Raw genomic sequence first — 12,908 nt, 5'->3', positions numbered from 1 at the left:
GCAGAAATACTCGGTGCTTTATTGGTGACAGCTCAAGCCCAGGCAGCCATGCAGACAGGAGCACTGTTCTCTGCTGGGATGACAGGCATGGGGGTCCCTACACCAACACAGGGACACCGTAGGACCCCAGAGCTCCCCCACATGGGAGGGGAGCCCCAGGGTCTGGATCAACCCCAGGCCAGCCGGGTCATCACATGTGCTGCTGGAGGAGGTTTCATGCCCATACTCCCTGGTCCTCTCTCACCAGCTGCTCTAGGTGGTCCAGGGCTGGGGTGGCACAGCCACACTGACGACACTCTCTGCCTCCCCTGGAGCCGCAATGCGCCCACCTTCCTCCTCCTCTCGGTCTGTCAGCAGCTCCGAGAAGCTGGGATCTCGGTGGGGCAGAGACCTGGAGGCTTGGCCCTCCTCCGGGCTGCAGCCCAGGTCTGTGGGGCAGATGGACAGAGGGAATGGTGAGGAGCTGGCTGAGTTCAAACTCGCTCCTCTGCTGGAGGAACACGTGTGGCACCGGTGGGCCAGGTCCCATGGGGATCAGCTCTGGATCCCAGAGATTTGGATCACACACAGATCTCAGCCCTGCAGTGCAGGATGCGCCTGCTCTACAGCTCCATCAGAGATGGCCCCTTGGGGATGAGGATGGAGAGGACTTTGGGGCCCAGAGCAGAAACACCACAGTGGGGCCATGGCCGGGTGTTTGGTAGCACCAGGACAGGTTGGAGCAGAGGTGGGGAAGCTGCTCAGGAGCAGGAGTTGGGGGTGACAAAGCAGAGAGAAGTGGGCTGGTGGGGTGCATTGGAGATGATGCTTCAGGGGCCATCACCTTCTTCATCCTGAGCCTCTGATGCTTTCCTCTCTGGGCACTGGGACAGCAGGGTCAACCTGTTGAGGGCCAGCAGAGCTTTGCCCGTTTTCTGGAGAGAAGAGAAGGAGCACTGAGCCCCACCAGAGCCATTGCAATCCCCACATCCTCATCATCCCCCCAAGTACCTGCCACTTCCGACGACTCAGGAACTGCTTGATCCTCTCCTTTGAGAGTGCCTTGGTGCTGCTGGGCTGGGGCTGCTGCAGCCAGGGGTGCAGCAGAGCCCCCCCGCTGGAGAGTCGGTGGCTGGAGGCAGATGGAGCGGTCATGGCAGGGACTTCTCCGCCATCAGACCCTTGGCTGCTGGCCTGGCCCCATGGAGAATCCTCCCCACCAACCATATTCTGTGCTTTCACCTGCCCATCCCCTTGGCACCCCAAAACCCAGCCCAGCACCCCACAGCCACTCTCCAGCTCCTACCGGGAGTCTTTCTGCAGCAGTTGGCTGATGAAGTCCTTGGCTTGCTGGGAGATCTCCGAGAAGGTCTCCTCCTCAAAGTCCCACTGGGCAGCTGTAATGTTACTCAGCGTCTCCATGTCGTTGTCCCCCTGAAAGGGGGACTCCCCGCTCAGCCTGGAAAGGTGACGCAAGGACATCAGTGACAGCTCAGCCCCCTCCAGCCCGACCTGCTGTTCCCAGGAGGCAACTCACAGGATGTAGCAGATGACGCCAACGCTCCACATGTCCGTGGAGAAGCCCACAGGCTCAAAGGAGACTACTTCTGGAGCCATGAACTCAGGGGTGCCATGCAACACCTTCACGGGGGTGTCTGGAGCTGCAGAGAAGATGCATGGGGCAGGTGTCCAGCTGGGATCTCCCCAGGGCAGCCCAGCTGTACACCAACACATGCTGGGCGGATGAGCCCCTGCGTCCAGGTGGAGCTGCCACCCTCCAGGACCCCTCACAGGTTTTGGTGCTCTCCTAGAGCACCTCTGGGTGCTGGACACCCACCAACACAGGGGTCTTGGGGGTCTCCACCGTGGATGCAGGGCTGGAGACATGCAAGTTTCCCCAGAGCATCTTACAGTCATCAGGAATGGCCCTTACCTGGTGCCACAGGGCTGCCCGTCCCAAAGGCACAGGCATGAGGATGCTAAGCTCCTTGTTGACATGCCCAGCCAGACTGTGTCCCTGGGATGGTGACAGCCCCTGCCCTGGTCCCCCAGGACCCCCCGCCTCACTCACCCAGCTTCCGCGCCAAGCCAAAGTCAATGATCTTGAGCCAGTGGCTACCGGGGCTGACACAGACTATGTTCTCGGGTTTGAGGTCAAGGTGGACGACAGCCTGGCCATGCATGAACTGCAGCCCCTCCAGGATCTGCCGCATGTACTGGGCACTGCTGGGCTCCGTGTGCTCGAAGTCATCGTCCACAATGCGCTCAAAGAGCTCCCCACCTGCCACGCTGAGGGACGACAAGGTGCTGGGGATCCTGCTGGGGTCTACCAGCCCCAAGGAGGAAAAGCCCCACCAGGGAACCCAGGCTCAGCACTCTGGGAGCATCTCACCTCCCATATCTCCAGGTTTCTGCAGGTTCCCCATCCATCCTACACCCTGTGTCAGCACCCCACGGTGCAGGGACCCCTCCCCACCTTCAGTGCTCTTCCTTGCAGGGTCCAGCACTGGCCCCACCACCCCCAAACTTGACTCTGCCCCCCTACTCACTACTCCATCACCATCACCAGCTCGGCAGGGCCCTGGAAGGCGGCGAGGCATTGCACGAGGCGTGGGTGATGCAGCAGGTTCATGAGCTCCACCTCAGACCGAGCTGCCTGCTTCTCTTTAGCCGTCCGCGCCCGGAAGTATTTCCCAGCCCGGATTTTGCCAGTGGCTTTTTCCTGCAGCCGATACACTGTTCCAAATTTTCCCCTGGACAGAACGAGGATGAGGGATGGAGGAACCATCACCACCACCCTGTATCCCACCCATGGCTGCGCATAGACAGCCACAGACCATCCCCAAGCAGCAGGGATGTGGAACCCCCACTTACTCTCCCAGCTTCTCCAGCTGTGTGTACACATCTGAAACCTTCTCCTGGCTGTTGATGACCACATCACAGTATTCAAAGGTCTCCTTGCCTCCTGGGAGGGATGGAGCAGGGTGGTCCATGCATGGATCCCTCATGCTTTGGGGACCAGCTACCTGCACTTCCCCTCTAGTATTTATTTCTGTGCCTCCCCCAGCTCCATCCAGGTCCAGCTGCCCTCCCCATGTGGTGTGGATAGGACCTGGGGGGAACATGGGCTGCTGCTAAAGGAGCTCCTGGAGCAGCCCAGCACCCTGCAAATCAGGGTTTGGAGCAAAAGATGCTTTTAGGATCAAAAATCCAATAGAAATGGAACCATTAAACAGGGTGGGAGGGAGATTGGTGATGATTTGGTGGGGGTCACATGAGCACAAGGACCCCTGTGCAAATCCTGCACCTCCCCCATGACAGACCAAGGGTTCAGCCGTACCTTCTGTCTGGGACATGACGGTGCCACCAGCTCCTCACTGGGTGCCAGCACTGTCAGGATGGGTGCTGATGCGGCCCCGAGGCTCCTGGCAGCCCTGCTGAGGTAGGTGATGCCTGTGTGTCCACTCCAGCTGCTCCCCAGAGCCCTGCACCTTTGCCCTGCCACAGGAGACCACCAGAGTCTCTCCATCTCCACCCGACCTCCCCAGCCTGCCCAGGAGTTGACATCTTCATAGACCCAAAGAGACCCAGCAAGGAGCCAAACTCTATTTTAAAGCAAGGTCCCTTCACCTCAGGTGGGGACAACCTCCAGAAAAGCCACATTTCTAGGGCAAAGGACCCAGTTCCCTATGCATGTCCCCATCCACACAAAGGTTGGGAGGACAGGGCGACAACACCCAAGGGTGCTGGGCAGCAGCACCCAAACCCCAAGCCAAAAGCCACAGCACTGACCTGTCACTGCCCAGTCCTGCCCTGTCCCAGGCCACCAGCAGGTCCCTGGTCCCTCCCAGTCACTGCAGAGCCACCAGAGTGCTGGAGGGGGAGAGGAAGGGCGATGCTGGGGGTCAAGGACCGCTGGGACCAACATAGGGGATGTCTCGGGGATGTCTCAGTGCTGTCTCGGTGCAGCTGGGAGTATCCCTCCTGCTCTGCGGCTGGGAACAGCCCCAGCTCACCCCTCTCTTTCCTTCCCAGCAGAGCATTTCCATACTCGAAGGATAAACAGCCACCAGCATCACTGGTGAGCCCTCCCCAAACCATGTCCAGCACGGTGGTCCCAAACCCACCAACACCCCATTTAGCACCATGCAGGGTCATGGGGTCTGCGGTGTGGGGGTCCCTGCTACAGAAATCCCAAGGGAGGGCTGCAGAGGCCTGACATACCTCATTACACAGCAGAGAGCCCAGACCTCCCAGCACACATCCAGACCTTGGAGCCTCTTGGGAGCTAAATCCAGCCGCAGCCTGGCCCTGGCCACACCTCTGCCTCCTTCCCCACCCATGGGCAGGCTCCCGCAGAGGGGCTGAGCACCCACACCTGCCCCCTGTTCCCTACTCCACCTGCAGCCAATATCCCACGAGAGCCATCACTCTCCCTGAACCCCATCCTGGGCTTTGAGCTTCCCCAGGTGAGCTCAGCTCTGGGTTCAGGGAAGCCAGGATGAAGGGGAATGGGGTGTTGTAAAACTACTCTGAATCCTGAGGTTTGGAGCAAAAATGGGCTTTTCCAGCCTTTCTCCCCCAAAGGCAGGACTGCATGGTCGCTCTGGCACCCGGTGCACTGCCGTACCTCCGTTTCCCCTGCTTTAAATGGGAATAATGCTGTGATTTCCTCCCAGAGCTGCCTCCAGATCCACAGATGGGGCAGCGGCACCGTGGGGGGACCCATCCTCCCTGAGGATCCCTGTGTCACAGCACCCCCCGAGCAGAGGGGCTGTCACCCTGGTGTTACCTGCTGTGTGAAGCCAGGTCTTGCAGGTGATTTTGGGTTCTGCCAGCACCAGCAGACGCGTCACCGTCACTACCGCCGCTCCCACACTCGGCACAAAGTCCACGGCCACTGGCAGGGTGTTGGGGAGAAGTGTCCCCAGCGCTGGGGTGGTGGCAGAGCCACTGCAACCTCACTGCTCGCCTGTCCCCGTGACCTTGCCACTGGCAGGGCAGAGCTGCGGGATGGGGGTGCTGCGGCCGGGGGGTCCCCACCGGCACCCCGTGGGCGAGGGATGCAGCGGATGCTCCCGGCTCGGCAATGCCGTCAGCGCGCTTGGCTCGACCCCGCTGGGATATCGACTGCTGTGCTGGGGACAGGAGTAGGACGTGGCGATGGCCTGGCTGGGGACAGGCAGCAGGGTGATGATGGAGTACAGCTGGCCGCATCCTGCCTGCCCTGCCTGCCTGGCGAGGGGGGACGGAGAGCCGGCCAGGCTGGTCTCTGGCACCCCTGGCCACAGCTCCTGACCCCACTTGGCCCCTCTCCAGGGCAGGATGAGGCTGTGCAGGGGACGCTGGGCTGCTCCAAGCACAGGAAGAGGCAGAATACGGCCCAGGCATGCGAGGGATCCCGGCAGCCACTTGATGTCAGTGTTGGCCTGACACTCGTCCCAGTGACAGCAGCAAAAACGAGCAGAACAAGGCCAGGAGGGGAAGAAAAGATCTGGGGTCTGGAGGGACCTGTGGAGTGGTGGCAGCACCCACTGTCCCTGCGAGGAGACCCAGGATCCAGCGCCTGGCTGGACAGTGAATCCCTCGGGAGCCAATTCCCACCCCACCTCTCTGGATGGAGGGTCACATCCATGGGGCAACCCCACGACAGCAGCCCCGAGTCCCTGGGGACGCCGTGGGGCACCTGGGTGACCCCGTACCAGGACAGGCCATCGCCCTGGGCACCAGCTGGACTCGACCTCTGGCCACCAACAGACGTAGATATATTTTTTTTCCCCGGTATCCAATGAGTATAATGAGCAGCTGGGGGCCAAGAACACGTCTGGGACAGCACGCCATTCCCAGCTCCATCCCTCCATCGTGCTGCTCCAGCGTTTAATTCCGGCAGGAGCAGAGCCTGGCTCAGCCTCCCCCGAGCCTGCGTAAGGACAGCGTTTCATTTTTCAAGCTCGAAACCAAATTTCCCCTCAATGTCATCTACTGGAACATCCTCAGGAATTTAAAATCAACAGTGGGAAAAGCTGGAAGGATTTTAAGAAGCCGGGGCGGGGATGGACGAGCAGATCCATCCACCATTTGGCATTTTCCAGCCTTCAAAATGAAGCTCTTTACCGACAGCACTTCGCTTAATGGCCACTGACCCCTGGCCCTTTCTCACACTGCTGTTTTCAGGTGTGGGAAGGTGGCCCATCCGAAATGTTCAGCGGTGCCTTACCCACCATGGACATCCTCTTCTTGTGCCTTATAAAATTAATTAATTAATAAGATTAATTAATTGTTAGCACTCACACCCAGGCATTCACAGGTTCCCGCGTGGGTGATCGTGTTGTCCCCGTCTGCCTGGAGAAGCCCCCAGCAAAGCCTGGAGGGGATTTCCAGCCAACCCCCCATCCCAAACACACTCATCCTCCCCATGGGGTGCCCTGCTGGAGCCCCCCAGATCACCCCCCGACCCCCCTGTGCAGCCCCCCCCAGCCTTCGGGCTGAGTCAGGCCCTCTTTGTGCGGGGCGCTGGGTGGATTTAGCTGCCTCTGCTTTTTTGTAGGCCCTACAATAAACGGTGTCACCGCAGGGTTCAGACGGTGGACCTTGATGCCGGTGACAGCGTGGCTTGGGGAGATGGGGTGGCCACCTCGCTGGGTCCTGGATCTGGGTGTCTGTCTGTCCATGATCCCATCGTGCAAGAGGGGTGAGCTCGATGACCTGGGGTGGGGCATGGTCCCTGCTCCCCAGTGCCCTGGCAGGGGGCTCGGCCCCCCACTCACCATCATCTGGGGTTGCAGCTCTCGCTGTGTGCACCAGAGCCAGGTATGTGGGGACATGGGTGACGTGGCAATATTGGGGACATGGGGGACACAGAGGCCTTGGACACAGGGGACGTGGGGGGAGCAAGGGACATGGGGGCACACAGGGGACTTGGGGGCACATGTGGGACATGTGGGCACATGGGGGACACCATGGATGTGGGGACACAGAGGGGTACTCAGTATGTGGGGGGGACAAGGGGACCATGGAGGGGGGGACAGGAGAGGCAGGGGATACTGGGGATGGGGGAGACATGGGAGCCACAAAGGCAGAGGCCATGGGGGGCAGATGGGGGGACATGGGGCACATGGGGTACATGAGACATGAGGACACCAGGGATGGGGGCACATGGAAGCCACAGGGGACCTGGGAGAGTCTGGGGACAGCTGGGGGTGACAGGGACACAGGAGGATGGGGGGGCCACACAGGGGACCTGGTGGGAACCCTGGGACACATGGGGGCACCCAGGGGACACCCAGGGGGACCTGGGGACACAGGGGGACCCCAGGGGACAGGGGGACATGTGGGGACACCCAGGGGGGCCTGGGGACACGGGGGGCACCCAGGAGACGTGGGGACAGGCGGGGCCGTGGGGACACGCGTGGGCAGGGCCGGCGCCCAAGCGCTGTGGGCGGGGCTAAGAGTGGAGGCGCGGCACTTGCGGGGGGGCGGGGAGTTGGGGCGGGGCCATGCCGTTGCGCAACGCGGGGGGCGGGGCCCTGCCGGGGAGTGGGCGGGGCCAGGCGGTGGCACACGTGGCCAGCTCTGGCGCCCCACTGCGCTCGGGGCGGGTGGGAGCTGCTTTGTACTGGGAGCACTGGGAGCTGGGTGCGGGGTGCTGGGGAGGTGGGGAGCTGGGAAGGTGGGAGTTGGGGAGATGGGAGCTGGGGAGGTGAGGTGCTGGGGAGATGGGAGCTGAGGAGATGGGGAGCTGGGGAAGTGAGGTGCTGGGGAGCTGGGGAGATGAGGTGCTGGGGAGGTGGGAGCTGGGGAGATGGGAGCTGGGGAGGTGGGAGCTGGGGAGGTGGGAGCTGGGGAGATGGGAGCCAGGGAGCTGGGGTGCTGGGGAGATGGGAGATGGGGAGATGGGAAGACGGGGTGCTGCGGAGGTGGGAGCTGGGGAGATGAGGTGCTGGGGAGGTGGGAGCTGGGGAGATGGGTGCTGGGAGCACTGGGAAGGTGGGAGCTGGGGAGATGGGAGCTGGGGAGGTGGGAGCTGGGGAGATGGGAGCTGGAGAGATGGGAGCCAGGGAGCTGGGGTGCTGGGGAGATGGGAGATGGGGAGATGGGAGCTGGGGAGATGGGAAGACGGGGTGCTGCGGAGGTGGGAGCTGGGGAGATGAGGTGCTGGGGAGGTGCGAGCTGGGGAGATGGGTGCTGGGAGCACTGGGAAGGTGGGAGCTGGGGAGGTGGGAGCTGGGGAGATGGGAGCCAGGGAGCTGGGGTGCTGGGGAGATGGGAGATGGGGAGATGGGAAGACGGGGTGCTGCGGAGGTGGGAGCTGGGGAGATGAGGTGCTGGGGAGGTGGGAGCTGTGGAGATGGGTGCTGGGAGCACTGTGAAGGTGGATGCTGGAAGCTGTGATGCTGGGTGCTGGGGGACAGGGAGCTGGGATATGGATGCTGGGCACTGGGAGCTGGGGTGCTGAGTGCTCAGGTTCTGGAGAGATGGGTGCTGGGTGCTGGGATGAGAGCTGGGTGCTGCAGAGCTGGGTGTTGGGACCTGGGCTTCTAGGACCTGGGGAGCTGGGAGGCTGTGGCTGTGGTAAGTGGCTGTGAAAGCTGTGCCGGTTCTGGGGGGTATTTCACATCAGCTTTGGCCTGAAGAGAGAAATAGAGCAAAGCAAACCGCACAAGGTGACAGCGGGGTTACAGGCTAGGCCTTCGGGTGCTGTGGAGACAGCACCAGGGGATGCGAGGGCACCCAAGGGCACCCAACAGCAACATGCAGGCAGAGTGTGCAGGCTCTCCCCAGGGCAGGGCTGTGCGTCCCAGCCACGCCACTCATTCCCTGGCCATGGCGCTGCCCACAGCACCTGTTTGCCTGCACTGATGCTGGGAGAGGCACATTTGGGAGCTGGTCTGGGCTTGGGGCCGGGCCTGGGGTTGCGAGGGCTTTTTGCAGACATTGGTCACCAGCGTCGGGCTCCCGTCGCTCCACCTCTGCCCCAGCTGCTAAAGGTTTTGCTCAAGCTCAGGCCGGTTCCAACAAGCAGCTCCCTGCCCCATCTGGCCCAGCAGCTGCCCTGCTTCATCTGGGGCAGCGCTATCCCAGGGCTATGGCATGATAACCCCGCTCCGACTGCAAATCCAGACCCAAAACTGCTCTGGAAGGAGACACCCCCCATGTCACTGGTTTAAATCCAGCCTAAGGCACTTCTTCGCCCTGTAAGGTCTGCCCAGAGGCTGGGGGCAAACCCAGCTGGGTCTGCCAACCCACAGGAGACCAGTTCTGCAAGATCAGGGTTGTAAAACAACATCTGATAGCCTCAAAATATTCCTGAGAGGAAAGGGCCACAGCACCCGGGCTTTCGGGTGCCACAAAGGGCACGAGGACCCATGGGTGGCAGACAGGGTGATGGCTGTGCCCAGACCTGGCTGGTCATGCTCAGCCGGACACCCTGGCTTGTGGTGGAGGCTAAAATATGTCTGGAAAATACCCAAATATATGGGGGGAAAAAAAATCAATCTGGGGCTATAAAACATAAAAATCTCTGGCACCAGCAGCTCAGGGATCAGCCTTTCCCTGCCTAGGGCTGGCTGCCAAATCCTCCAGCTCCTCAGTGCAGCCTTGAGCGCCCAGCAGTGCCAGGACCTTGAACCCAGTCTGTTTCTCCAGCCCAGAGAAAGCAAAGCAGCGCAGGACAGGACTGCCGGTGCTTTCATGGTGCACAGAGCACCCGGGGGAGTGGGATTGCCTCCAGATCCTTACAGCAACCCTGTGGGCTACCAGGGACAAAAAATAGTCGCACGTGACAACCTTGCCATTGCTCCCGCTGGTAAATGTGTCATGTATAAAGCGACCGAGGGGCTGGAGCTGGGCGCTGGCTGACTCAGCACACACATGTGTGCGGCTCAGCTGTGCCGGGACGGCTACAGGCTGAAAGATAAGTTCAACACCCCAGGAGGTGTGGGTTATCAGCACGCCAGGATGTTACTGCAAACCCCACCCCGCGCCTCCGCCTCGCACTCTGCTTTGGGCAACAACAGGCAAGCGAAGGGCAGGAGCAGGCAGAGGGGTCCTGTGACACAGACAGCCGTGCCTGAGGGGGCTGTTGCCAGGCTCTGACCCTCCGAAAGCACAAAAACCCAGGAAACGGGACACACAGGGAGGCAAACCCCTTCTGCACTAGTTGGGGACTGTCGTGTCATTTCGTTGCCACTGCCGTAGCTACCAAGCCACAGAATCACAGACTCACAGAATGGCAGAGGTTGGAAGGGCCCTCTGGAGCTCACCCCGTCCCACCCCTGCTTGAGCAGGCACCCCCAGAGCAGGGGCACAGGGCCGCGTCCAGGCGGGGGGTGAATGTCTCCAGGGAAGGGACCCCACAGCCTCTCTGGGCAGCCTGTGCCCCTGCTCTGGCACCTGCACAGGGAAGGGGTTTGTCCTCATGTTCAGGTGGAACCTCCCATGTTCCAGCTTGTGCCCATGGCCCCTTGGCCTGGCGTTGGGCACCACTGAAAAGAGTCCAGCCACATCCTCTTGACACCCGCTCTTCAGATATTTATAAGCATTGATGAGATCCCCATGCTCCCAACACAGAAAACCCCCCAAAAAATGGGGGTTCTCTGGCTGATAGGGATGGGCCAGCACTGGGAGCACACCCAGCTGCTCACAGTGAGCTTAGTCTGTGCTGAGGGGGCGCGAGGAGCAACGACCATGTCTGGGGAGCATCCTGTGGAGCGTGGCTTTGCTTCCCTTGAGCCCCCCGTGAAGATCCCAGCATCTCCCGGACAGGGAGGGGACAGGGACCAAACGCTCCAGAGGAGGCAAAAGGCCCCTCCTGCTCCCTGGCACCGTGTCAGCCATTGCTGCTGCCGCTGTAGACTGGGGCAAGCCCGGGCCTCTCACTGGCTGCCGGCCCTGCCTGCACCTTCCGGCATGGCCCGGTGCCGCCTCCCCGGCATGGTGCCCATCAGGGACCAGAGGAGTCCCACAGGGGCTGGGGGCACCCGGTCCCATGCCAGAGGTGACACCGGGGAGCTCCCTCCCCGGGATGTGTCACCCATGTCACCAGCCTCCTTCACAGCCCCCCTGGGTCTCTGCAAAGGGGGTTTGTGCCCCCCACTGTCCCCCAAATCTATAGCAGGGTAATGCTGGGACAGAAAGAGGGGGAGAGGTGGGTCCATCCCCCTCCTCGCTGCCCAAATTCCAAGATTTGGCCTATTTTACACCTCCGTGTTCCCTTTTCCCTTCAGAAACAGCCAGGCCATTTCCAACACCAACCCTCCAGCCAGAAAACCTTCAGCATGATCAAGCCCTGCTCACTAAAACCATAAACAACATAGGGGGTGTGGTGCAATTTTGGGGCTTACCAGCTGAGAAAAAAAAAAACCCTCTTTGTCTTTTCGTAACAGCAGAGCTTGATTCAATAAGCTTCAAGTGGCTGCACAGGCTGATTCCCTGCATCGCTCTTCCCAAAATCACACCGGGGCACGGCCTGGGGCCAGCCTGTCCCACGCTTCCCTCCAAGAAAGGCAAGTCCAAAATGTCTGCCTTCGTATGGAGAGCCTTTATTTTTGCCTTTATGCAAAACTTACTGCTTATTTTTGCCTTTTATGTGTCCTGATCCCCAAAGCATGCATTATTCCCTTACATACTTGCAGACTGAAAACTTCACCCGTAACACCCACAGCTCAGCCAGAGAGGCCGCTTGCAAGGAGCAATACCAGTGCCAGAGGCAAGAACAGAGGCTTTGGGAAAAATCCGAGGGACACACTTGGAAAAGATCCTCATTGACTTTGCTCTTTGGGCCACTCCTCTCCTTGAGATCCAAGATGGAGCTTAGGCTCACCCTGGGAGGAGGCGGTGGCAGAGCTGGAAATGGGCAGAGAGGCAATTTGGTGTGAGAACCGCCACCTCCCTCCCCTGTATGCTCGGCTCTCACTGCACCGGCCCAAGGGGCCACATTCCCCACTGGGAGACGCTAATTTTGATCCATGTCTGCCTGTGAATTGCCATCCGGGAACGGTTCTGGAGGAGGAGAGGCATTAAAGAGTTCAATGACAGACAGTTGAAGCAGAAGGCCAGGCCTAGAGCCAGACACCCCCCTTTGGAGCTGGGGTACCCCCTGGGAGCTGGGCACCCCACTTTGGGGCTAGGGTAGCCCCTGGGAGCTGGGCACCTTCCCTTTGGAGCTGGGGTACCCCCTGGGAGCTGGGCACCCCACTTTGGGGCTAGGGTAGCCCCTGGGAGCTGGTCACCTTCCCTTTGGGTCTGGGGTACCCCCTGGGAGCTGGGCACCCTCCCTTGGAGCTGGGGTATGCCCTGGTAGCCAGGCACCCCCTTTGGAGATGGGGTACCCCCTGGGAGCTGAGCACCTCACTTTGCGGCTGGGGTACCCTCTGTGAGCTGGGCACGTTCCCTTTGGGGCTGGGGTACCCCTTGGGAGCCAGGCTCCCCTCTGCACAGGCCGCTTGAGCCAGGCCTCGCCCCACTGTGCCACCGCCGGGCCGGGCCGGGCCGGGCCGGGCCGGGCCGCACCCGGTGCGGGATTCCAGTGCCTCTCTCCAGCCCTAAAGCCCCCTCCCCGCAACGCGGCGGCCCTGGCCCCCCGCCCAGGCGCTGCCCTCACGGCGGGGCTCGGCGCAGCCGCGGAGGGCCCCCCGCCCCCCGCCCCCTCAGCCCCGGCCGGCCCCGCCCCCCCGTCGCCACGCAACGCGCCGCGGCCGGATGCGGCGTACCGCGCTCGGCATCACGGGACAGGTAGTCCGCGGGTGCCCCGACCTCGCCGCCCCGCCGCTCCAGAGGACTACAGCCCCCATAAGCCCTCGCGGCGGAGGCGCGCCCCGCCTCTTCCTTAAAAATCTCGTTTTCTATTGGCTTCGCCGGACTGTCGAGTAGCGGCACGGAGGTGTCTGATTGGCGGAAGCGCGGCAGGGCCGAGGCGCCAGCTATGGCGG

At 61.5% G+C, this 12,908-nt stretch overlaps 1 protein-coding gene across 3 annotated transcripts; it reads right to left on the bottom strand.

Annotated features, from left to right (window-relative positions):
- On the bottom strand, positions 1–5,321 carry LOC142067846 (myosin light chain kinase, smooth muscle-like). Of its 3 annotated transcripts, none has more exons than XM_075116824.1 (11): positions 4,772–5,321; positions 3,772–3,852; positions 3,320–3,413; positions 2,854–2,944; positions 2,529–2,732; positions 2,051–2,268; positions 1,517–1,640; positions 1,286–1,438; positions 991–1,111; positions 824–914; positions 1–428 (listed from the first exon to the last, which is right to left on the bottom strand). In XM_075116824.1, the coding sequence occupies exons 3-11, from the start codon at positions 3,333–3,335 to the stop codon at positions 253–255; spliced, it is 1,194 nt and encodes a 397-aa protein (XP_074972925.1). In that variant the 5' UTR covers positions 3,336–3,413; positions 3,772–3,852; positions 4,772–5,321; the 3' UTR covers positions 1–252. The 3 variants fall into 3 exon arrangements, with proteins under 3 accessions (XP_074972925.1, XP_074972927.1, XP_074972926.1); XM_075116826.1 differs by having other exon boundaries at positions 3,320–3,477; positions 4,772–5,282; XM_075116825.1 differs by having other exon boundaries at positions 3,320–3,416; positions 4,772–5,282.
- Between the last annotated feature and the right edge of the window lie 7,587 nt (positions 5,322–12,908).

The sequence above is a fragment of the Phalacrocorax aristotelis genome, chromosome 23, assembly GCF_949628215.1.
Source record: "Phalacrocorax aristotelis chromosome 23, bGulAri2.1, whole genome shotgun sequence".
NCBI lineage: Eukaryota > Metazoa > Chordata > Aves > Suliformes > Phalacrocoracidae > Phalacrocorax > Phalacrocorax aristotelis.
This window is presented reverse-complemented; position numbering and strand designations above follow the sequence as displayed.